This window comes from Rhagoletis zephyria, unplaced genomic scaffold (genome assembly GCF_001687245.7).
Source record: "Rhagoletis zephyria isolate East Lansing unplaced genomic scaffold, Rhagoletis_zephyria_1.1 Rzeph_scaffold_07690, whole genome shotgun sequence".
NCBI classification, from domain to species: Eukaryota; Metazoa; Arthropoda; class Insecta; order Diptera; family Tephritidae; genus Rhagoletis; species Rhagoletis zephyria.
Window position 1 is genome coordinate 1 of NW_016164772.1, and position 27,387 is coordinate 27,387.

Consider the following 27,387-nt stretch of genomic DNA (forward strand, 5'->3'; position numbering starts at 1 on the left):
ACTAATTAAAATAAATTTAAAAGCGTAAAATTTACAATCTGAAAGTAAAGTTTAAAGTAACATTTTAAATGTTAAGTAAAATTTTAAATGTAAAAAAAAATTTAAAAAACCAAATACATATAACAAGAGTAAAATTAAAAATAACAGAAAGTAAAATGACAAAAAAATATAATTAAAAGTAACAAAAATTTAATTAAACAAAAGATTTTATAAAAAATAACAAAAAGTAAAATAAAATAATAGAAGAAATAATAAATAATATGAAGTAATATAAATGCTGTTTTCACCATATGTATGTCATATTTTTGGCCACAAAAATTTTCACTTTATTCTTCACTTAATTCGTGGCGTTGCCGATAATATTATTGACAGATAGCCGATTTAGCAGCTTAAGACTTATTATTATCGAAATCAATCGATTTATTTCAGTTGACAATGCGTTTTCACTTATTTGACGACAAATGCCACTGAATTTGACATAATGAAAACCAGTCTTTATTTTTCATGTTTAAGTTTTTTCTGTGCACCACACCCACAGAAGCGATTAATGTGCTGCTAAACTTATTTCCCATATTATTTGCATTAAGCAGAGCAAAATTAAACTGGTGCTGCTATAAGACCACGCAAATTATCCAGCTGGAGAGTGCATCACTGTGGTCACACTTCGGAGCAAAAAAAGATCAAAATAATGAAACTTTTAGTGTAATCTCCGGTATTTTATATATTTTTTATGAGATATGTATTAAATAATTCCGCCATTTCCATTTCTGGGGCATCATGGTGAAGATTTAACTATACATACCTTTAAAAAATTAGCTCACGACATTTTGGTGACAAGATAAGTATGTATAAAATTTTTAGGGTATGAATGAGTTAAACTTTAAAAAATTGATACCAAGAAATAGAAATTTGCATAAGAAATAGCTCATTATTCAGATTTTCAAAAGACACTCAATTCAAAATTAAATCCCATTATGTAATATGTATACTTAAAAAATTTAATTGTTTGAAAATGTTTTGCAGAATTTTAAAATAATGCATGCAAACTTCTTTATTTGACATATTTATTGTAATCAAATTATATTCTTGTTAAAAAAAAGCTATTTAGGAGGCGGTCTAGCTTACGAATGACGTTGAATTAGCTCAAAATATTTTTGTGAAAGGCGTAAACTGAACCAAATTTTGCTCACAAGATGCAAGCTCGGCAAAAGCTATTTTTGTATTAGTACATATTTTATTGTATTTCTTAGATGTACATTAAGCCGTATCACGACATATGAAAGAAAAAAAGTTTGGCGTGTGTCAGTTTTATCTAACCACTTATGTCGAGAGGAAATTTTTTGGTGTTAAAGGTGAAGCTCTCCTACCATATAATAAATAATAAGTAAATAGGTTTGGAACGTACTTTTTTATTTAAAGTGAAAATTATTTCAAAACGACAGACAGTAGTTAAATTTATATGCATTTAATAATATTTTAGTGTGTACATATCTGATAAAGTAATTTAAGGTATGTCGAAAAAAGCTCGATGAAAAAAGTCAAAAAATTTATTTTCTGGTTGAAAGAAGTTCATAATTCGAGTAGCAGAAATAAAAGAAGCCCCTTATTTGGACCAGTTTTGTCTATATTCCTTTTGTTTATCCAAAATTTATATTTTTTATAAAAGTCTCTTCATATTACACACAATTAACCGCATATGTATAAATGGGCATTTCTCTGACGTCTTGATTTTTTTAAAAAGACTTTATCGAGCCCTAACCGCCAAATAACGTAAGCGACATTTTTTTCAAAATTTTCTTTTTCATGCAGAAATGCATCTAAATGGTCTTGGAATATTTCTGCATCGAAAAGAAAATTTAAAAAAAAAAATTCGCTTACGTTAGTTTTGGCGGTTAGGGCTCGATATGGTTAATTCCAAAATTTATTTAAAAAAAATCAGTGCAATGTAAAACAAAAGTATGGATACCAAATGAAATAATTTGTTTGGGTTCACAAGGACGAATAGGAATTGAAAATGCCCCTTTAATCTATTTTATTTTTTAAGCTAATAAAGTTAGTCCTTAACATATAATTTTTTCAAAAATAAGAATTTAAAATATTTCAAGGATATTCAAGGATGAAATTATAAAAGAGTATTTTCAATACTTACCCGTCCCTTACGGACCAAAAAATGTCTACAGAATCTTCTATTTCATTTGATACCCATACTGGTTTCTTAAGTATATTGCACTGAAATTTTTAAATCATTTTTTTAATTACTCATATCTTTCAAATTTCAAAGTTCTTTTTAAAATCCCTGACGTCATAGAGAAAAATTAAGAATGCAATTTTACTATATTTGGCCCTTGGTTTGGCGAATATATTGATTCTTCTGCAGCAGTGTCTCATTTGGCACATTTCTAATAGAATATTAAGGCTTGTCTCTAATACAGAACAGCTCATTCATAGCATTGTATTCTCGCAGAAAGCAGAATACATGAATGCAATTAAGGCAATTATAATTTTTTAGCACAAACTCACCAAATTTATTTCTAGATCAATCATTTTCATTATAACAACCATAAAATAGCGGCAATCGAACTTCAACCAACACATTGAACTTCATGATGTGGAAATCTTTTGGCTTACTCATAAACGGCACTTCACACTGTTGCAATTACTGAATGCCACCAGAGTACAATACCCGTTTAAACCACTTTGTGGTGGACATACAAACATATGTATGTACATACACACGTACAAACAAATAAAAATACTCGAGCGACTCGACACGACTTGACTTGATTTGCTTGCTTGAATTGCGCTGCATTGCCACACCCACCGCGCCACACAGCAGTGGCAAAGGCAACGGCAACGGCAACAGCAAGAGCAGCAACAACAACAGTCTGCAGTCAACAGTCAAGATTGAGTACAACAAACGAAAAAGACAACAACAACAAAAGTAGTAGCAACATACCTTTTATTAAGCCAACCACAGTTGGATGCTTCTCCATACGCACTTCTTGTCCATTGACCTAAAAAAGCGAAATAACAACAGAGAAAACGGTGAATGGCACAGTTGGCAAAAAAACAACAAACAACAAAAAAATATAAATAAAATTCAAAAGCGAAAAATAAAAGTAACAAATAATAAATAAAAGCATATAAACAACAATAAAACCGCGATCTAGGTGTGTATGTGTGTGTGTATAGAAACGCTTTGCGCATTATTATTAACCATCAAGTATGACTTGACAGAAAAGGCAAGAACAGCAACAACGCCAAAAACAACGCAAACAATAACAACAAGAGCAAAAGAAACACCATTATCAGTTCAACATAAAAAGGCAAAGAACTCGGACAGGGTGGGGCGGAAAATCATTTTTTTTTTTTTGATTTTTGCAATATTCTTCGTTGCACGCCGGAAAACAATAAAAAAACAAGAACAATAACAACACAATATGCAACAATATAATAATAATAATCTTCGCGGCGGCCTGTCTTTTCTTTGCTTTTGCATTGTTGTCTACAAAAATAATAACAACCACATATACAATTATAACAACAACAACGAAAATTCGCAACTAACAAACATACCTTTAAGATCATATCGCCGGCAACTAAGCCAGCAATTTGTGCCGCTCCACCTGGTTTAACGCTTTCAACAAAAACTGGATTGTCGCCAGAGACCTGCAAAGACACAGAGGGAGACAAAGTGTAAGAAAATAATAAATGACTATAAAATTTAAAAGTAAAATTAGCGAAAAACAACTAACCTAAATTAAAAAAAAAAAACTATTACAGGCAAAGTGAAGAAACTTTTGCCGAAATATATTGAAATAATTATGTATAGCATGTTCGTATTACCTACATACATACATACAGTCCTGTGAAAAATAATAGGTACACGTCATTTTGACAGTTTTGACTATTTTTCGTTTGTTTGTTAATTGTTTACTATTCTTTTTTTATAAAAGTATAGCTCATTATCCAACAAAAACCATATAAGTCCAAATTTCAAAAATTCAAAACAATTTTTTATTAAGAATATTTAGAAAAATTCTGAGTATACACTTCTATATATTCAATTCTAGCTCAATAAAGTGCAAGTTTCAAGTGGCTAAGAATTTGCGTTAATTTTTTATGGCTGAAATAAGCACTTTATATAATATAATAAGCAGAGAATCTTAAAACACGTTGATTTGAAAATCAGCGAAATCGGCCCATAACCACATCCACGCCCATATACCGGGTGTCTCAGACCACCCGTCCACTCCTTCTAAAATGGAGGAACATGTTTTTATTGGAAAACGGAAAAACCACAACTATTAAGTCGTGGATGCCCTACACTCTAAAAAACAATTGTGTAAATTTTCTAGCAAAAAGGTAGGTTACTGACTCACTACCTTATTATTCGCGAAATTACATACTCGATTATTCAACGAATAGTTTTTTTAAATTTCAGACTTTTTAGAGTGTAATATAGCCGCTGTGGTGTGCGAAATTTACTACGAAAGTGTGTAGAAGCTACAGAATACACATCTGCCTTTTCACCCGTAGAATTGTGTAAAGCCGCTAACAAAAAGGATTTTTACGCACGAAAATGTGTAAACGAGAAAAATACATATTCATCGAGTAAATTTACCAAAAAAAAAATTTAAAACAAACAAAAATATACTCGATTTATAGTCGAATTTTTAAACAGATTTTTTAGAGTGTATCCTTTGTTGTATTACCGTCTTCCTGTTTCGACCAGAAGTGGATTAGAAGAAGTCAGAAGTCCATTCGAGAGAAACGTTTCTGACAAAAGTTATGTATTTTTGTGCGCAGAATCCGAATCCACGCGTTGAATATTTATTCAGTTTTGACTTTGATGACGTCTAAAAATAGTAATTTTATCAAGCAGGGGCCAGTAAATAGGAGCAAATGAAAGTAGATATAACGCCCTTTTATCAGATATGTATATATATATATATAAATATCATGTCCGACAAAATCGGACAGAAAAAGTCACACTCCATGAAACAAGCACAATATGTTTAAACTTGTATAAAACCGAATTTTTTCAAAAACACAAATGTTATTTAAAACCGCAATTGTTACAGTCAATAGTACATACCATTATTAATATTTCCCATTGCTAAAATAAATACACTTCAAACTTTTTATAGTCATAGGCACGTAAAATACATCCACGTTGCACTGCTGTTCAGTATAATAAAATTCTATCCCAAAGTAAAAAAACACACAATATTTAGGTTGACAGATAGAGGACCAGGTTTATCTTACGGTCGTGAATTTATAATTAATTCATTAATTTAATTAATTGATCACAACGGGTTTTACCCTCCATTACCACCCAACCGACACGAGGGGCGCAGTCCGCATGACTTACAGAACCTTTTTGTTTTTTTTTTTTTGTTTTTTGGTGCCAAGTCGTGGAAACAGGAGTTTGTTAAGTGTCGAGATCTAAAACTATTGAGCTACCGAATCAAATTCATCAGCTGATTGGATATGCTAAAGATAGTATCTCAATTATTGAGAGTGGAAATGAAAGTTCTATTTGTAGCAAAAATCGAGTCCCATATGTCAAACGTGCTGGAATGAGAGTTAAAGTCTTGACATAAACCGCGGAATGATTCGTTAAGTTCAAAATTAGTTTTGCATGGCTTCAAAAATAGAGGTCGAAAGTGTCATGACATGTGCATGTGCAAAAAATGCTCGGCCTAGTCTGATGCATCCTCCGGACACTGCTTCCGGAGCATTTTGCGGACTCTGCATGGCTTACAACCGTGCAGAGGTGGTAAACGAACTTTTCCATTGGCCACAGTGCCTACCCACCATTTTTGAACCAATAAATATTTTCTTTTTATATATACATACATGCAAACATACTGGTCTCCCCTCTCACTGAGTTATTCAATGAGCTTTAGACGACTAGTGTAAGGGGGGAGATTGTAGTCTGAATCCCAGTTAAAATCACGCAATGCAAAAAGCAAGAATTGTTTTTGAATTTATTCAATCCTATCAGAATGAACTTGGTAGCGGTGATTCCAAACAATAATTAGAGTATCTAGAATAAAGTTCGCCTGTTAAACATTTTGAAAGCAAAATTGAAAATTGGACTTTTAGCCCCAGAAAGTGCTTATTTCAGCCATAGTGCAATGTAGAAATACATACACGCCGCNAATTGATTCAATCCTATCTGAATGAACTTGGTAGCGGGGATTCCAAACAAAAATTAGAGTATCTAGAATAAAGTTCGCCTGTTAAACATTTTGAAAGCAAAATTGAAAATTGGACTTTTAGCCACAGAAAGTGCTTATTTCAGCCATAGTGCAATGTAGAAATACATACACGCCGCAACAAGGTATTGGCACAGCAAATTTTTCACAATATATGCAACAATTTTCATTCTAATATTTTTCCGCCAATTTCGTATAAAAATATGGTTCATCCTACAACAAAAAAATTAAAATATCGAGCCCTAACCGCCAAAATAACGTAAGCGACATTTTTTTCAAAATTTTCTTNTACACTGCCGGAACAAAGTATTGGCACAGCAAATTTTTCACAATATATGCAACAATTTTCATTCTAATATTTTTCCGCCAATTTCGTATAAAAATATGGTTCATCCTACAACAAAAAAATTAAAATATCGAGCCCTAACCGCCAAAATAACGTAAGCGACATTTTTTTCAAAATTTTCTTTTTGATGCAAAAATGCGTCTAATGCTCTAGGAATATTTCTGCATCAAAAATAAAATTTTGAAAAAATGTCGCTTACGTTATTTTGGCGGTTAGGGCTCGATATAATTCCTAAACTTTGTGCAAAACTCACGAAAATTCTAAAAATTTTCATGATAATTTTCAACTTTTTAATCAGATTTTTTTGAATTTTTTTGAGTATGCAGATTTGTAGCCCAAGTGAAAGTTTTAAGTAGCTAGGAATTACCATTGATTTTTTGGCAATTTTTTTTTATTTATTTNAATATATGCAACAATTTTCATTCTAATATTTTTCCGCCAATTTCGTATAAAAATATGGTTCATCCTACAACAAAAAAATTAAAATATCGAGCCCTAACCGCCAAAATAACGTAAGCGACATTTTTTTCAAAATTTTCTTTTTGATGCAAAAATGCGTCTAATGCTCTAGGAATATTTCTGCATCAAAAATAAAATTTTGAAAAAATGTCGCTTACGTTATTTTGGCGGTTAGGGCTCGATATAATTCCTAAACTTTGTGCAAAACTCACGAAAATTCTAAAAATTTTCATGATAATTTTCAAATTTTTAATCAGATTTTTTTGAATTTTTTTGAGTAGCCCAAGTGCNTTTAATCAGATTTTTTTGAATTTTTTTGAGTATGCAGATTTGTAGCCCAAGTGAAAGTTTTAAGTAGCTAGGAATTACCATTGATTTTTTGGCAATTTTTTTTTACGCAGTCTTTTCCATAAAATTTCTTTTTTTTCTGAAAATACTTTATATGGGAAAAATGCAAAACACCTTCAACAAAAAAAAATCTCAAAAATCAACGCGATTTTCGGCTAAATCCGAACTTGGATTTTTTTACTAGAATTTAATGGGCTGCAGNTTTTGGCAATTTTTTTTTACGCAGTCTTTTCCATAAAATTTCTTTTTTTTCTGAAAATACTTTATATGGGAAAAATGCAAAACACCTTCAACAAAAAAAAATTCTCAAAAATCAACGCGATTTTCGGCTAAATCCGAACTTGGATTTTTTTACTAGAATTTATTGGGTTGCAAAACTGCATACTCAAAAAAATTCTAAAAAATCTGAAGTCATGCAGAGGCTATCAACGACTGAATTACCATTTGTATGAAAGTGTCATGAACGACTTCCATATAAACGGAGCCCAAAGTCATTGAAGACTTAACATGGCTGAACAAGACACTTAAGTGACTAATGCATGACATTCGGTACGGGGATCGTTAATTAATATTTATAATGCACAGAGCTCATTCTACTACAAAAACCATAGGGGTATTTTCGAAAACTTGCTAAGCCCTTGCACAGTTCACGGGTTGCAAGGTTTGCAAAGCTTTTAAGTTTTAAGTTTTTACCGTGCAATCCGTGCGCCGTACAAGAGCTTTATATTTAAATTTACGAACAAGTTTATAATGTAAAATATGTATATCGAATATTGTGAAAAAAATAAAATAAATAACGAATACTGATACTGATGTGAGTAAAAAAGTAAAGCCGGAATTCTATACCGAAAAAAATATACCTTTGTTTTTTTATTTTGAAATCAAAAAAAAAATATAGGTCGCTCAAAGCGCTAAAATTTTTCCATGTATTTTATATGGGAAAAGCCCTTTTTTCTTAGAAATTATATAGAATTCTTCAAAATCAATATAAAATACATAAAAATCTTTTAACGCTTGAAGGGCGTCTAAATATTTTTTTNACAAGTTTATAATGTAAAATATGTATATCGAATATTGTGAAAAAAATAAATAAATAACGAATACTGATACTGATGTGAGTAAAAAAGTAAAGCCGGAATTCTATACCGAAAAAAATATACCCTTGTTTTTTTCAGGGTACGAAAATAAACTATATTGTACGTTACTATTTCGTTTCGTTTTTTACTTCAACAGTTCGGTACAATACGAAAACAAAACGGCTGAGTTCACTTTGGCGATAGTACACTACAGTAGTTTAGTACTTACAGACGAAACAACAAACGAAATGAATCGTGCAGAGAAAAATATATGTATGTATGTACACATATGCAATAACTAAATACAAAACGAATGGATGCAATGAATAAAAAAAAATATAAATGTTTTTTAATTGAACTGGATATGAATATTTACAGACAAAAAATATTTTTCGCGTAATTGAAACGTTTTCATCATACATATAAAATGTACCCTATGGTACAATTGTCACAAACGAAAAGCAAACGTTTCTCGTTGGGGAAAATGACAGGTAATCTTACTATTTGTTTCTGACTTTGTACAAAACGGTACAAAACCACAAATGATATGATGATCGATGAGCAAATGGGAATTGTTTTGTACAGTTTATTTTCGTACTCTGGTTTTTTTATTTTGAAATCAAAAAAAAATTATAGGTCGCTCAAAGCGCTAAAATTGCTCCATGTATTTTATATGGGAAAATCCCTTTTTTCTTAGAAATGATATAGAATTCTTCAAAATCAATATAAAATACATAAAAATCTTTTAACGCTTGAAGGGCGTCTAAATATTTTTTGATTTCGAAATAAAAAAACAGGGGTATATTTTTCCGTTATAGAACAATCCCTCGAAACTCGGACTTTACTGATTCTACGTGCATTTTTCAACCGCCCTTATGTACGTAAATTCGCAAACAGCAAACGGCACAATACCGAAAAACTTAATTTGTACAAAATGCATTATTTTTACAAAAAAAAATTTTTTAATGAGAAATTACCTGCGTTTCCAATGTTCCAGAGAAAGGATAGTAAATACAATTAACTATGTAAAGTAACTATCGATGGAATAAAGTACCTACANTGATATGATGATCGATGAGCAAATGGGAATTGTTTTGTACAGTTTATTTTCGTACTCTGGTTTTTTTATTTTGAAATCAAAAAAAAATTATAGGTCGCTCAAAGCGCTAAAATTGCTCCATGTATTTTATATGGGAAAATCCCTTTTTTCTTAGAAATGATATAGAATTCTTCAAAATCAATATAAAATACATAAAAATCTTTTAACGCTTGAAGGGCGTCTAAATATTTTTTGATTTCGAAATAAAAAAACAGGGGTATATTTTTCCGTTATAGAACAATCCCTCGAAACTCGGACTTTACTGATTCTACGTGCATTTTTCAACCGCCCTTATGTACGTAAATTCGCAAACAGCAAACGGCACAATACCGAAAAACTTAATTTGTACAAAATGCATTATTTTTTCAAAAAGAATTTTTTTTTATGAGAAATTACCTGCGTTTCCAATGTTCCAGAGAAAGGATAGTAAATAGAATTAACTATGTAAAGTAACTGTCGATGGAATAAAGTACCTACTCTTTAACACCTTTTCAACAAGCTCAAGATCATAAAAATAGATACATGTTTACGGATGTTATAGGCACTATTTATATATCACATATAACACATGACCTCAAAACTTCAAAGCCCGTAAAAAATAACTCGTCCTGACCCAGGAAAAATGAAGACATTCTCGTAATTGATTTAATTTTCAGGAAGACGTGGCGCGCATCTGATATAGTTCCTAATCGAGTAACTGTTCTAGATTCAGACGAAAACGCTTTGATATGTATAAAATAAATTAATTGCTAGACAAGGGAGAAAAAGGATTAAATGGTAGTCGTGTCTATAGTATTGGGAAATTAAAATATCGTTATATACAAATAAAAAAATTAATTCGTTATATAAAATTTACCGTAAGTCCGCTTTAAAAATATGCAGTTGGCTTTGAAAATCGTGAACTGAATAATGAAAGCTACTACGGTACTTTTGGTCGTGGTAAATGCTATAACAAAGGCAGAAGCAAAACAACTTATTCCTACTATACAGATTTTCTTCTAGTGTCAGAGCATATTTTTTCAGTGTAGTACTGAATGATCAAAAGTGTTTTCCTTTAACCAGCACTGACATTTGTATATTACCCGGGCACCCGAGTGCGCACAACGCCAAGCGTGATTAGGCAGATTTATATTCTTCATCATCACCACCAACGTCATTATTAACCGCACATTATAAACTACCTTAAATGTTTTAAGCTAAATTTGGCTAAATTTTTCAACTATGACTAATGCAAAAATAAAGTAAGAAGATTAAAAAAAAAATTTGTTTGTTTACATATAAATTTGTATGCGGCTTATTACCGTCAAGCAACCAACAACTCACACACATTTGTACGAAATTACGCCAAAGTCTGGACAAATGCCAACATTTATGAGTGCAAAATAAAGCCAAAGGAAAGTACGTATTGCGAAGTATGTAATGGGTGTCTGTTTAGAATTGTAGTTTTTTGTTGCAAATTTTTGGCATTTAATTTCGAACGCGTGCTGACGATTGTCCTATCAAAATTGAAACGATTTTTTTCTCTTCTTAATTTATATTTAATTTTGGTGTTTTCATCACATCGGGGAAGGAGCTTAAAAAGTAAGTAAGAATATTAGAAAAGAATACAAGATTCGTTAACTCGAGAAAGGGGCCCCGGCCAAGTAGTTTAGGTGGTTGGTTGTAACTAGGGATGCAAACGATGCATCGATATTTTTGAAACATCGATAATATCGGTTCAAAATTCGATGTTTGCCATCGATGTTTACAATTTCCTAAAATCGCTAAATTGACGATACATCGATGCCAGTTTCAGCGATGTTTTAACATCGACTTTAGTGTGATTCAGACTTGAATTCAACTTAAATTATTAAAATTTTATTAAAAATTAAAATTTTTTGACTGGCCATGAATTTTATTACTTATTCTTTTGGGGAAAATTCAGAAATTCCGTGTATACTCCTATCTTTCGATATTAAAAATGCGTACATAATCATTAAAAAGGGACCGGGTTCCCGTTGAAATTTCAACGAATTTGGGGCTTGGAACTTTAGGCTCGGCGAACTTACGACGGCATGCATTTTTATTATATTTATAGGAAGGGCAAAGGAATATTAAAGAAATACAGGGAAATACATCCATATGTAAGTATTTTTCTAATTGAATTACAAAGAGTATGAATTGAAAAGTATTAAGGTTGTAGTCAACCTAACAAATTTGGAAACATCGGAAACCATCGATATATCGATGATTTTCTGGCGATGTATTTTAGCATCGATGTTCATTTGTCCGATGCATCGAAACGTCGATGTATCGATGTTACTCCCCAAAATTTGCATCCCTAGTTGTAACCATTTACGATATGGATTGTAACCATTGCTGTAGCATCATTAAAAATACGATTCTGATGCTGTGGAAGTTCCGATTGCGTATACCCCACTGTCGTGACACATTGGTAAGATATCTTTGGTGTTTCTAAATTCCATTTAAAACTGAGTTTCCTATTGTAAGGTTAGTCCGTCCATTGCAAGTATTTTCTAGTCGGTTCTATTTTAAGTTTGGCAATAGGAATTTAGTCGGGTTTGGGTCTGCTAGTCAGACGAGTTCTGTAAATTTAAACCACACATAATGCGTACATATTTCAGTTTTGGTAGATAAAAATAAAATTTTTCATTTCAAATGCATGACTTCCTTGACCTAGCGTATTTAAAACCGCCCGCAGACAGTCAAAATTTTTACCCTACTCTCTTACCAGCATTGAGCATTGACTTGACCATTACAAAATGTAGATCCTGCTCTAAGGGCGCCAATGGCTTCTTCAAAAGAGGCACAACTCAAAAAAAATCGGTCCATTTTTTTTCATAAACAAATTCGTAGGATTTATCCCAAATTAATGCAAATATTTTTTCTTCATGACTATATTTTCTAACTAGAGAACTACTGTTATACCTGTTTTATCAAATTGCGGTTCTTCTGTACGTTCCACAAGCAGTTAAATTTCCGGATCTGATTTTTGACTTGTGTCTATTCTGAAGAAGGTGTGCGATAAGTAATGCCTTTTGGGTATAGGTAAGGCATGTCACAATAAAACAGTTTCCTAATTTAGCAAATTTTGCACAATTCATATGATTTGAAAAAAATTCTAGTGCTTGACTGAGATCCTTTCGAAAACTTCATGCACCTAAAACATACCCTTTAGTTATATATGTATGTATATACTTATTTTCGTCAAGTATGTGGGATGAAATATCGTACAACAATTGTTCTAATATGTATAGAGAGTTTAGCGAATTTGTTTTATGAAGAAACTAAATTAGGCTGTCAGGAAAAACTTTTTGATTACTCACAAATAAATATGTAAAACATAAATACGTGTTATGCACTCACAAGTTCTTGCTTAGACTTGTATCGCCCTACTGCGTATGCAAAGCCAATCAAAAAGTTTAAATTCCACTGAACTCGATAAAGAAGTCTGATGAGGAGAAGTGGTGGTCTCCGAAATAGTAGCTATAACTTCTACCATTAGAAACGGCCTCAAGCTCAACGAAATTTTTGAATATATGTAATTGTTATAAGGGCATAAATAAAATAAAAAAACTTAAATTTTTTAAATGAAATTTTTTAATATTTTTTTTTTATGTAATATTCTTTTAATTTTTAGACTTTACTCTTATAAAAAAAAAGTTTTTTTAATTACATTTAATGTTTAAGAAAAGTGTTTTATGCATTAATTTCCTTTTTTTTTAATTAATGGTTTTAAAAGGAAAAACATAAATTTGTTTAATTTCATTTAATTTTTATAAACCTATCTTATGTATTTTTTCCTTTTACAGTTTAAATTTTGAGTTTTTTATTTAATTTTTTTTAATTGTTACATTTTATTGTTAAGTATTTTATTCATTTCATGAGACCACAACTTTATTATGACCGCGTGTGAGTAGAAAAAAGAAAATGAACAGACTGAAAACCAATTGACTTCAGTAAAAGTCCTTACCGGCGTCATAACAGTACACTGTGCACTAATGCTCCAACGGTGGCGAATACCAACGATTACTTTCTGCAGAGGCTGCCATGATGAGGATGAGGAAGAATCAATTGTCCATTATCTGTGTCGATGTCCAGGTCCACAGACGAAGCGGCTCAAGCACTTGGGTACAAGCTTCTTCAACTGTTCTTCAACGGCTTCATCAGGGATAGTAATTGGTTCAGTAAAATAATGTCTTGAAGCCACTCCTTCGATTTAGGTACGTGTCTCCTCCTGACGCTCTGTAAAAGAGGTCACTCACAATGGACAATTCTGTCTCCGAGTGAAAGTACACACGCCCTCCTAACCTAACCCAACTTAGTTAAAAAAAGGAAAAGTTTTTTAACTTCAAATAATTTTTAGAAACTTATTTTATTTATTTTTTCTCTTTTATTTCATTTTTTTAATTAACGTTTTTTTTAATTTTTAGTTTCTATTGTTTATATAGAAAAATATATTTTTTTATTGTTTATATAGAAATATATATTTTTTAGTTAATTTAATTTTTATAGAACTTGTTGCTTAAAGTCAAACGGGTTATAGACCACCTCTTGAAAGATCCTTCAATTAGTCTTTCAGCCTTTCGAAAGACAGAAAATGGTTTTCAAGATATTTTCCAGAATTGATTAGGATTCAGACCTTTATCGCACAACCACCGAACCCGAGCTCGCACGAAGAAGCGATAAACTAGCTTTCATCACCACCTGCACAAACTCCCTCTGCGTAAATGCCGTCATCCGAGTTCACCCACCACCCATCGCAGACGAAGAGCTTCAACTGGGTCGGGAGATCCAATTGACTCTGATATGGATGCTGTAGAAGGTTATGTATGTAGAAACCGTCCTCTCGCTTTGAGCACCAAGTTTTCTGGGCCTATCATTAGTTGAACTCGACGATGACGATTTGTGGATGGGCTAGTCGATTTAAGTAGGCCTTAGCAATGGCTCTCCAACAGCAACATCATTTGATTTGTTACCAAGTTCGCTTGGTGTTATTCGCCAAACGCAGCCTATTGGAGACCAGGCGGTGCTTCTACCAACCAAGCAGATCCTAACCTAACAGCTGACAAACATTTACCGCGAATTTGAGTCAAATTGTGATTTTATTTTGTGCAAATGTAATATAAGTATGTATACACATAAAACAAGTTAACTTCGGCACTAGAAGAAATATTTAAAAATAAATAAAAGCTCTTGAATAAATTTCTTTAGATAAAGACTTATCACACTTAATTTAATTTTTCGAGTTAAGACGTTCTTCTGGCAAATTAGTGATCTTAAGCTAGCAGTACGTGTACGAGTTTCAGTGAAACTTACTGTATACATGCATACATATATACATATGTATACACGTTCATATGATGTATTTACTTGCGCTAAAATATATTTGAGGCAAAAATTGCGTAAAAATTTTGTATTTGTTTAATCGTATGCACAAACTTTTCTCTGTGACGACAGCTAATGTGTAGATATTATTTTTAACTAAGCAATGACAGGCTGTCATCTAGTAGCATGTGAGATCATAAAAAGAATCTCGACAGCAAAATCTGAAACTATGAGTAAATACTGACAAAAGCGGTAGGTGGAGGCAGAGGAGGAATGGGGCGGGTACCGCTGATGTGCGCTATGAGATTTATGTAGATGCCATCAAAGATAGTTTTGCCAGCGAATTAGGCGCGCGGCTGTCGCTGCTGGAACGGTAGTATGGATTAGGGATGTTGCGAATGTGGAATTTTAGACAAATTCGGATGCGGATGTTTAAAAGCTAACATCCGCGGACCCTGATGCGAATAATAATAATAATAATTTGGGTATGTAAATTAGGTTATTTAGGTAAATAAAAAATGGAAGAGTTAGTAATTTTTAATAAAGTTGTTTTTCATTTGCAACTTGAATTTAAAAATTGGAACATTGTATTTAATATAAAGTAATGTAAAGCTACCTTTTCGGGTTACAGCCTATTTTACAATAATTTGGATTATTGGAATCACAGACGATGAAGATCGCAGATCTGCTTAGCCCTCGGGCGACTTTTTGAAAAGGTTCGCCTGCAATGAATAGCGTTTTTTAATTAGCTGAGCTCGACTTTTCGTAGTTGCAGGCAGTCACAATTAANAAGACTTATCACACTTAATTTAATTTTTCGAGTTAAGACGTTCTTCTGGCAAATTAGTGATCTTAAGCTAGCAGTACGTGTACGAGTTTCAGTGAAACTTACTGTATACATGCATACATATATACATATGTATACACGTTCATATGATGTATTTACTTGCGCTAAAATATATTCGAGGCAAAAATTGCGTAAAAATTTTGTATTTGTTTAATCGTATGCACAAACTTTTCTCTGTGACGACAGCTAATGTGTAGATATTATTTTTAACTAAGCAATGACAGGCTGTCATCTAGTAGCATGTGAGATCATAAAAAGAATCTCGACAGCAAAATCTGAAACTATGAGTAAATACTGACAAAAGCGGTAGGTGGAGGCAGAGGAGGAATGGGGCGGGTACCGCTGATGTGCGCTATGAGATTTATGTAGATGCCATCAAAGATAGTTTTGCCAGCGAATTAGGCGCGCGGCTGTCGCTGCTGGAACGGTAGTATGGATTAGGGATGTTGCGAATGTGGAATTTTAGACAAATTCGGATGCGGATGTTTAAAAGCTAACATCCGAGGACCCTGATGCGAATAATAATAATAATAATTTGGGTATGTAAATTAGGTTATTTAGGTAAATAAAAAATGGAAGAGTTAGTAATTTTTAATAAAGTTGTTTTTCATTTGCAACTTGAATTTAAAAATTGGAACATTGTATTTAATATAAAGTAATGTAAAGCTACCTTTTCGGGTTACAGCCTATTTTACAATAATTTGGATTATTGGAATCACAGACGATGAAGATCGCAGATCTGCTTAGCCCTCGGGCGACTTTTTGAAAAGGTTCGCCTGCAATGAATAGCGTTTTTTAATTAGCTGAGCTCGACTTTTCGTAGTTGCAGGCAGTCACAATTAATTACTCACCGCTAGCGATGCATCCAGTTTTTTCAACAGACCTTTGGCAAATAATATTCGATAGTTACATAACTCTTATCGAATTCAGGTTTGGGCACGCTGCACTAAATTTTTAATGAACTTAGCATTTCATTACCACTATTGGTGTAGTGGTAGTGAAATTCGAAATGCATTAGCACTAAGTGAATAGTGGCAATGGAAAATTGGTTTCGCTGCCACTATGCACTTAGTGGAAATGCATTTCGCCACCACTATATGGATAGTGGCTAGAAATTTTTGTACAAACCTGTTGTAAGGAAATGGGTATTACAATCAAATATTTCCAAATATTTCTAAATTTGTAAATCAGTATAATAAGTCAGTGATAGTGAAATTTTCCTTCCCTTAACACACAAAAACAATGTAGTGCTAGTGAAATTTGAAATGCACTATCACTAAACATATGGTGGTAGTGACATTTAAATGCACTACCACTAACCATATAGTGCTAGTGAAATTTGAAATGCACTACCACTAATCATAAAGTGACAGTGACATTTTAAATGTACTCAAAAAAAACTTCTCTTAATTGAAGAAAAACAGCAATCAAAATGAAGAAAAATGGGAACAAGCAGTAAAGAAGTTTTATCCCTTTTCATGCCCAACATTTCTTCAAAATGATAGATTAAATCCACGGTTCCATATTTTCGTGTACGTTTTTACACATGCGAATGCGAATATTCGCAACAACCCTGGTATGGATGGTGGATGGGCGGCTTGTTAGTGGATGTTTCATTTTAGGCTTAACACACAAACACGCGTATATGTACATACATACATATATGGGAAATTCCACTCCAATTCGGACAAAATTTGACTTTTGCGTCTTCCATTTTTTCATACATTTTTGACAGCCTTCTCTGATTTCTTTTGAAATTTTATTATTTTTTCCGGCCGTTTTCGATAACGGTATCGATTTTTAAAAAATAAAAAAAGCAAAAATGGACCGATTGGGACATATTTTTTAATTTTTCTTTTTGAAAATACTTTTGGAATGAAAAATCGAGCAAATTTCTATAAAATATCTTTCAAATTTTTAACAAAAAATGTTCATTTCCAAAAAACACGTTCTCTTCGATTTTCCTGATTTTTTTTTTTAATTGTCAATCAATACGCCACTTTTAAGCCAAGTTCGATAATAAGACAACCAATGAGCACTAATTTTTTCAAATTTTTAAATTAATGAAAAACTAACAAATGTTATCCAATTTAACGCCAAGAACTTTGACTACGACAAAGATAACAAGTAATTTTTAGCAAAAAAAAAAAACCGAGTAATCAGTTTTTATAGTTTTTTTTTTTTTTAAGTCTGATCAACAGCTTGGGCACTCACTCGTACAAGGCGTATGTGTAACTTTACTTCCTTCCGATATTATTTTGCGCAAGTCATGGGCACTTAAAAAAGATTTTCCTTAAAGCGATATCTCTAAAACGGCTCAACAAACAAAAAAATTTAAAAAAAACAGCGAGACCTCTGAAAAAATTGGGCTGGAATGCTCCGTATATAAATGCACATACAAACATAGATATGTACATATTTGCATGTTTGTTAAAATGTATTCACTTTCTTTGCTATGTGGTACTTACAAGATGCAGCAACGCCTAGAATTCGTGCGTATTGACCGCGGGCGGCAAGTGGTAAGTTCAAGTGCAAGTCTATCGGGCATCAAACGCCCGCGTTAGTTACTTTGTGGCTGCCAATAAGGTGCCATCGCCTTCACTTTGAGTTGTTAAACATAAATAGCTGTTTCGTTACTTTTTGATATTTTTAAATGTTCAATTTTGTGTGGGAGTCTCTGTGCTTTATTGCTGTACATATGTACATACTCTATTTACAATTACAATCACACATAGCGATTCTGGCATGTAGCTTTTGTTTACAGCCAAGAGCCGCGAGCCTAAAGTTCCTAAATATATGCATCGCCGGAAGTGGTTTTTAGCCACAATGCATTTGTTTTACGACCAATCTAAAATTTGCAATATTGTGTTTATAATTAAAATGATCATTACGTTTAACATCAAAAAAAATTTGTTCGGCTCTTGGGGTTATAAAAGTCTAGACTAAACATAAATATTGATTTATACACTAATTTAAAGATACGCAGTTCGTTTTAACTGAGATATTCAGCCTCATTGCGAAAGTCATAAATTAGACCAAATTGCACGACTCGACAACATTGGAAAAACGATCAAGTTTTTCCGTTTTAATTCACTTGTCCAATCGAAGTTTTAGGTAATGCCATGCAATTTTCAACACAACTCGATTCTCGAAAAACTATTTGCACTCGACACGACATTCGCAGTGAGGCTGATTACTTGTTCGCTGCTTTTCGATTTTACCCGCAGTCAATTAAATTACTGTCACCTAGTTGGTACGATCTTCCACGAAAGTTTGCGTTCACTCTTTTTCATTATTCCATATATCAGCATTGCTCAGATTGAGGTTACCATCATACAAAAGCATAGGCAAAAGTACGATTTGTGGACAGTTCCAGATTTCGTGGTAGTTTGTAAGATAGAAATATTGGGTAGGTTTACGCAACCGAAGCAGATCGTGTAAACGTATTATTTCGAATAGAGAAGTTGGTATGTCCGTCACTATTGGGGGTCTAGAAAAACACTTTCTTTGGCTAGTTCTTCCGCTCTTTCGTTACCTTCAATAGACCTTTGTGTCCTGGGAGTCGATATATGTAAGTGAATAATTTTGGGAATGACTAAGCTTCTTGTTGGCACGTTACAATCTACAACGGTTTTCGAGTAAGTACTATTAAGGTACATACGTACATATGTAGGGTCTTTATGGTTGCCTNCACGTTACAATCTACAACGGTTTTCGAGTAAGTACTATTAAGGTACATACACGTACATATGTAGGGTCTTTATGGTTGCCAGATTGTCAATGCACATAAGTGTGTATCCGCTCATTCGGCGAATTCAATTCCTGCTGCTGTCATTATTGCCGAATTTCAGCTTCAAAGCAGTAAACCGAGACGCGTAATCCTTTGTTCATTTTTAAAAGGTGTAATATGCTTTGCATTATCTACCACCTCCATACCCAAGCTCCAAGAAACCTTTCGAAACGCAGATACACTATCACACATGTACATTAGCCTGCATCACTCCCCATACAAAAAAAATATAAAAAATCGGTACTGTGTTTCAATTGAAATTGGAAAATATTTCGGAAAAATATTGAGGTTTACATGAGCTGGACCGATTTGAAAATACCTCCAAAAATGGAGTTTTTTATGAATAAAAATAGTTTCTTATAGATTTGTTTGAAAAAAATCCCTTCGAAATGACAAAACAGTTTAAGCTTAAAAAATTTGCATAAAAATATTTAAACAAAATGTAAAAAATTTCAACGGAATCGTAATAATGAGATTGTTGATGCTGTTTTTTAACTTTTTTCAAAGATTGGTATAAGAAAAACTTTAATAACTGAACCTAAACTATTCCGATTTAGACTTGTGAGGTATCATTGGAAAGGTATTTTCGAACTAAAAAAGGAAATATTTTCTAACCCTTTTTATTTATTTGCTAATAAACTGATTCAAAGCATAAAGGAGAAAAGTAGGATGAAAGAGCGTCATTCCAAGTTCAATTAAGATGTGTTAATATTAAAAAAAAAGGACTTGAATGCCTTTTTTTAACCGAAATAAAAAGAGTGCGAAAATACCTTTCTACTGAGACCCCATAAGTCTAAATCGTAATAGCAAAATAGAACAAAAATCTTATCATTAAGATTTTAAATATTTTTAAGCAGATTTTTTAAGCTTAATCTGTTTTGTCATCTGAGGGTATTTTTTTCAAAAAGTCCTTTAAGAAACTATTTTTATTCATAAAAAAAGTCACTTTTGCAGATATTTTCAAATCGGTCCAGATCACGCAAATTTTAATACTTTTCCGAAATATTTTAGATTTTCTACAAAAACTAAAATCCGAGAAATCTCAGTGGGAGGTGAAAATATATCAAAGAGCCTTTTAGTGAGCAATGATGCTTTCGGGGGAAGCCTTACTACGAGATAATGAAGAAGAGTTTTCCAACTTGAATGAATAGCTAAAAGTGGCCCGGGTCAAGAATTAGTCGTTTTAAATCCAGTGTTTCCTTTGACGGAATTATGGTTTTATTCGAAAAGTGGCAGAAAGTCATGGATCAAAGTGACACAATTAAAATTGATTAGTATCGCTCTGGAACACACGAAATAAAACGAGATTACGAGTACTTTTACAACAACCCAGTACGAAACCATTAAGTTATAAAACCAAGTTAGTATTGAATATGGGTAGAAAAAAAAAACAGATTCTCTACACATTGCTTAAGGTGTATTAAATTTTGACGCTTTTAAACATTCAAAAAGGCCACTAGAACAGGTTGTAAAGATATCAATTCATAAGCAGAACTGGCAACGATAGAGGTGACCTCCAAGATAACGGACTATAAGGGGTCAACAAACTGTACCTCTACAATTCGCAAAAGAGCCCGAGAAAAACTGCGTTTTATCAATTCCGGCTCCAATGCTCCAAGAGTATATGGGATTAATAAAGCAGTTTTTAGCGCCTTCCCTTTGAGAATTATATCCATAAGTGATTGATCCACAATCCTTAGGAGCAGTTTTACACTAACCATTCCAAAGGACGAAAATTATGAGCTTAAGCCAACGCTATAATGTTGAAAGCCGTTTAGAACGAAAAATAAAAAAGATGCAGAGCTTGTGAATTGAATACGTGGAATACCAAGGAGAATGCTTTTTCTATAACTCTCTTTGTTCATTCAATTGAAGTCCCGCGTTACTTTTCTTTTTTGCAGCGGCTACTTAGCTTTCAAAATGTTTAGACTAGCCTAGACCAGCTAGTCTCCAATACATTTTTGTCAGGCTAAATTAACTAACGATAGACTCAAAAATTTTTTGGTTTCGCTGCGGTCGGACAAAAATTAACGAAGTGTTTATTGAGTAATTTATAGAGGGGCATGGGAAGAGAAGTTTAGTTTCAAGTGGATTCCCTTCATTATCATAAAGGAAAAACATAAATATGTTGGGTATGTCGAGATCAAACTTGTATAAGTGAGAGTTTAACCTTCTGCAGTATCCAAACCATATCTGTGCTAGTATTACCAATATACTCTCTTATTATAACAATTGTTCTGATCTATTTGAACTACTTTGAATCCTTATTTTCTCCACATCGCACTTCTTAAAACCGTTTGCATCTAACTAGAATTCGTTTGTATGTCTTTCGCATGGATTATCTCATTGGAAATCAACTGACCTTTCACTCTCACTTTGTCAGCTAATGTAACTGATCGACTATATCAGGGACTGCGGGAGTAATTAAAAATGATAAATTATCATCTGTCACAGTGGCAGTATCAATAATACTGCCATTTTTTTTTTTTTTTAAAACGCGTACGTCATTTTTTCACACTTATCTTATGTAATCTTTGTTCAGCGACGGACGAACAACAGACAGGTTAATCAAGGAAATTGTAAAAGTTGCCTGGCAAATGTCACAGTTCCACATAACTGATCGACTAATTAGCAATAAAAAGATAAAATCGATTAAAGTGCTATTCAAGTGGATAAAATGTAATAATGGTCGATAATAAATGTAAAAGAAATTAAAATTGAATTGCTTGAACCAATCACGTGAGAGCTGTTATTTAGCGAGAAAGTGAGAGAGCTGTGAACACAGAGGGTATGGAGCGCATCGCTATCTACAAAAATAATAATAATAATGCAACGTTTGCCGAAACACAGACGCATTGACGACAACTACAAAAGGCAGAGTGTCCACAAATTGCATTCATATGATTAATTTTTAATAAATGAGTAAAGAAGCGCAATCTGCACATGTGTACTTACACAAGCATCAACATCACCCCGATCGTGCCGATTCCAATGTTGCATGATTGCCACTTTAGTTCGGTCGAATATTAGCGACCAACAACAAAACGAATGATGACTTCATTTTCAAATTCACAAACAAAAACAATTCATTTTAACTAAATGCTGACTTAATCGTCGTCGACGTCGCCATAAAAATAACCGAAATGTAAATAAAAATAAAAAGACGAAAGCAAATATAAACGTAAGGAAAAAATTAAAAAGACCAAACAACAAAATTAATATGAAAAATCTTAGCAGTGATCGGTAGTGCACACGGCGATGTGCGATGTTAACGGCAGAAAAAGTATGCTAAATTACCTCGTGTGCTACAACTGACTAATGACAACAATTATATTAAAAAAAAATTACTTTAAAAATTTACATATCGCAAAATCGCATGCGCTGATTTTTTTGGTGGACAAAATCGTAATATGGACAACAACAGCAATTGGACAGATCAGCAATTAAAAAAAGAAAGGTTGGAGCCGATATATCGTTAGTGGTTTGTTGCTAGGGTAGCATTGACAAACACTTTTAGTGGGTTTGATTTTAACGCCAGTTTTGTATATTGGCTCTAATCCCTAAATTGTTTGTAAACACTTGAGACAGTAAGTGGTCAAATAAGCTGTATGAGATTCGCAGTGTCATGCAATAGTAAGAGCGGAAAAATCACTTAGAGTAGGAAGTACCTATTCCGTGACTCATCATGCCAAGCAATAAACGAATCGTTAAGTGTATCTTTTTACAGAATGGTAACAAATATGGTTCAGTTCGCACTGCTCATTCAACAAAATTAAAAGAAAATCCTACTAAGTACCCACCATGCAAAATATGAGAAATAGGCAACAATCGTCAATGGCAACAAATTGGCGACTCACCGATTTATGCTGTGGTGACAAATCGGCAACATCACTCCGTTCATGTCAATTTTGAATAAAAAAGTTCTCAAAAATGCCGAAACTTATGAATATGCCGTCAATAGTATTGGCCAAAAGCATCTAAATTATGCCCAAGGACAAGATTGAAGAAATAGGAAGCCTCACAGCGAGAAAATTAATTATTTCCGATTGTAAGTTGCGATTTGGTATACAAAAAAATAAATGAAGTATTAAAAAGAATAAAATTATTCCAAATATCGCCTGAAGCGATAAGAAAAGGACTCATTCAGGTAATAAGAAAACGACTCGCCCAGGCGTGTTGCCTTCGGCGGACGTTTTAGAGCGACCGGTAATAGGAAATCGATTCGATGGCAATATTACCGGCAATAAATTTGTTTCCGAGGGCGACACGTTTTCTTATTGCCGGCAACACAAATTGTTTGGTGGGATTATAAATGTGAAAGTTGTGAGTGAGTGTGTGAGTATGTGAGTATGTGAGTATGTGAATATATTTGTTGCCCCTTCACACAAAAACGGCTGGACGGATTTCAATGGTATTTGGAACACAGTTATATTATAGCTTGGATTTACATATAGGATATGATTTTAGGAGGCGCGCCACCTTTATAATCAATCAATTAATAAGTCAAATAAAATATTACAACATTTTGGCTGTCAAAGGAAAGGGGTTTTAAAACCATTTTATTTTTAAAATATTTTTAAGGGGGTTGCCACCTTCTAAATTTAAAAATCCGTTAATTGATAAGTTAAATAAAGTATCACAACAATGTGATTGTCAAACAGAATCCATTCAAAAGCGGGTTTTACGGAAATATTTTTTAAAAAGGTTGCCACCTGTTCAAAAAGTTAAAATCTGTTTACATAACAAATTAAACGAAATATTTTAATATGGTTTCCAAATGGTAGAGAATGCTTTATTCTAAAAATACTTTCAAAGCGGCGACAACCTGTTTAGAAATTAAAAATCACTTTAACAAGTAATATAAAATATTTGAATATGGGTATCAAACGAGAGAGGTTTCATGAAGATTATTTTTGACGAGGGTTGCCACCATTTTCGGAATTTAAAACCAATATAATTGGCAAGGTGAATGAAATCAGCTTATGATATTTTGAGAAGAGGGTTGCCAGCTGTTTTAAAAGTAAAATTATATTTTATATAATAAATTCAACGAAGTTTTACAATATTGATGCCAAACTATCGAGATTTAAAAATGTTTTGGTATGAAAACATGGTCAAGAGCTTTACCACATAAATTCAATTTTATTAATAAATTCAACGAAGTTTTACAATATTGATGCCAAACGATCGAGATTTAAAAATGTTTTGGTACGAAAACATGGTCAAGAGCTTTACCACATAAATTCAATTTTATTAATAAGTTAAAAGACGTAACACAATATCGATGGCAAAGTTGCTTTATTTTCAAAAATGCTGTTTCAAAGCTAAATTCAATTTTAAAGTATTACAAAATGGATGTTAATCGAAAAAGGTGCGAGAAAATTTTGTTTCGAAAATATTTATAAAGAGGGTTGCCAACTGTTTAAAAGTCAATTCAAATTAAATCAATAAGTTAAATGAAATATTGCAAAATGATGTAAAGTCAAATAAAATGAGACTTTATTTCGAATATTTCTCTTGTGTGAGACAAAATCAAATAGAACAAACATCAATGGAGTGTTTGTATTGATCTAATAATGGTTAACTTCCTATTAGGACAGCAAAGTGGATAAACCATATGGCCATTTATTGTCTGTAAGATAGTCAGGCAAATCATCAACATGGATAAAAAAGAGATTGGCCCGCATGTGAGACGATGGAGTTGGGAAAGCAGAATATCGTGACGCGCACTTTTGGTTTCAAGAGCCATCTCTGTCCCCTTGCCTTTATTAAAACAATTTGTTAAAATCTTAGGCAAAATGAGTAATGTCCCGGCAGGAAAATCTCTAATCAAAGCCCTGAATCCATTAGATTTCCCGAACTGGAATTTAACCAATAGTGCCAGAACAGGTTCTGGCATGGAAATCCTTTCTACGTATAATCTATTCCAGCGCTCAATACTATATTAATAAGCCCTAACATACAAAACTTAATCAGCCGCAATATCTTGACTAGGATAACCAGTTCGGGTGCTAGGTAGATTTTCTCTAGTTCGTTTACGAGCACAGGACAGTTTAACTGAAAGCAATTTATTTTCATAGAGTCTGGACTGGCACCAGAATAGTTTCCCTTTAAGATAATCACTTTTGTAGTTGGGAAGATTTCTTTAACTGAGATACTTTAGCAGTGTCTGGACTCGTTGCGTCCTACAAAATCCTACCTGGAGTAACCTATGCTGTTTCTGGCATGTTTTTTGACAAGGGATTTATTGGTATCGCCATGACAAGCTCTGGCAAGTGAAAGCCATACAACAATAATAAGTATCAGGGCATTGGGTATTTTCTCCCAAGCTTAACTTTCTGTACTTGAGGTTAGACTGGCTTTGGTATACAAGAACTCAGCAGAGATTTTTATTTCTGCAGCTCTCTCGAAAAAATTGATCTCCCTTAGTCCCCCCGATGTCCTGCATTTCCGACTAAGGCGATCTTCTGTGCATTCCCTTAAAGATATATTCAGTTTTCTCTCCACGAACATAGTATTAGAAGTATTCTCTTTAGGAATTTCAGGTGGACGGAAGACAAACTCGAACCTCTACGGGAGAAAACTGCAGTTCAGAACATTATGGCGTCTCCTTGTCTCGAAAAAAATGTCACCTACTTATGTATATGGCAACATTATCAGAGTGCAACCTTTTAAGGAAAGAGCACGCAATATGCATGTGAAAATGCCGAAAAAAGAAAACGAAAACTTGACACCCCCGGCGCAGGACAGAATAAATGCAACATTATTTCAAGAAAAGAAAACGCTATTAGTTTTTACCTTCCAGCCATACTAGAGCATCGAAAAATTTCCGATGTTATTAAAAGGGCGATTAATAAAAGCTCTAAATGCTTTACGTATCTGACCACCATTTCTATTTGTAGTTGATAGATAAGTTTCATAAAAGAAAAATAAATGCATAAGTACATGCATTCAATTTATCTTACCTTCATGCCATATCCATTCTCGTCCTTGCGCACCGTCAAAGTCAAATACTGAAAATGTTTCGGCGACTCCGGTATGGGAGAGATTTGCAGCTGTGGGCGTCGAGCTGAAGCCATATTAACGCTTCCCCGCTGATTACCCCCACCGCCACCACCGACGCCATTGCCGCCAACGCTTGAGCCATTGGCACCGTGGCCACCACTAAGTGGCACACTACCGCCACCCATCACTGCGAGTCCACCAACAACAACACTACCACCGGTTGGTGTGCTTGCGAAACCAACATTATTATTACCACCGCTGTTGGACACCAGAATTGTTGGTGTTGTTGGCGTCACAGGTGAAATGCCGGCACCGAATGCACCTAATGGCGTTTGTGGAATCTTTTGTGTTGGTGTGACGTTGCCACCATTCATATGTTGCAATTTACTTTGTTGATAGTTGGCCGGCAGTGGTGGTGTCTGTGGTGGTATGGATGAGTATGGTGTGTTGCGGCCACCGCTGACCGATTGTGAATAATTAATTGCACTACCAAAATTATTGCCGCTGTTGTTTAGATGATTACTACCGCCACCAGTTGTCGTCGTTAACGCAGCACTGCTGCTGCTCGAGGCAAGTGATGGTGAGCGTGGAATTTTCGATTTCGATTTATTTTTCTTTGAGTTCTTCACTTTGTTTTGCTTTGGCGGTGGCAATTCGGGGGGTAAATCCGTTGTGTTTGTGCTGTTGTTGTTGTTTTTTGTATTTGTGGCGTGTAAGAGTGGTTGCTGCTGTTGTACGTGTATATCTGTTGTTGTAGTTGCAATTTGTGGATTAATGTTGGATTCTTCTGGTAGTTCGTGAACCTCGTCATACTCATGTTCATCGATACCAAAATCAATTAATCTGAAATGATAGAAATGAGAAA

General features: G+C 33.5%; 1 protein-coding gene across 1 annotated transcript; it reads right to left on the reverse strand.

Annotated features, from left to right (window-relative positions):
* Window positions 1–2,956: 2,956 nt before the first annotated feature.
* Window positions 2,957–27,387, reverse strand: LOC108374405 (regulator of G-protein signaling loco-like; the record flags this gene model as incomplete). The annotated part of the gene is made up of 3 exons (XM_017630388.1): window positions 26,483–27,387; window positions 3,577–3,669; window positions 2,957–3,014 (listed from the first exon to the last, which is right to left on the reverse strand). Coding segments are annotated over exons 1-3 (565 nt in total), but the record flags the coding sequence as incomplete, so codon positions are not given.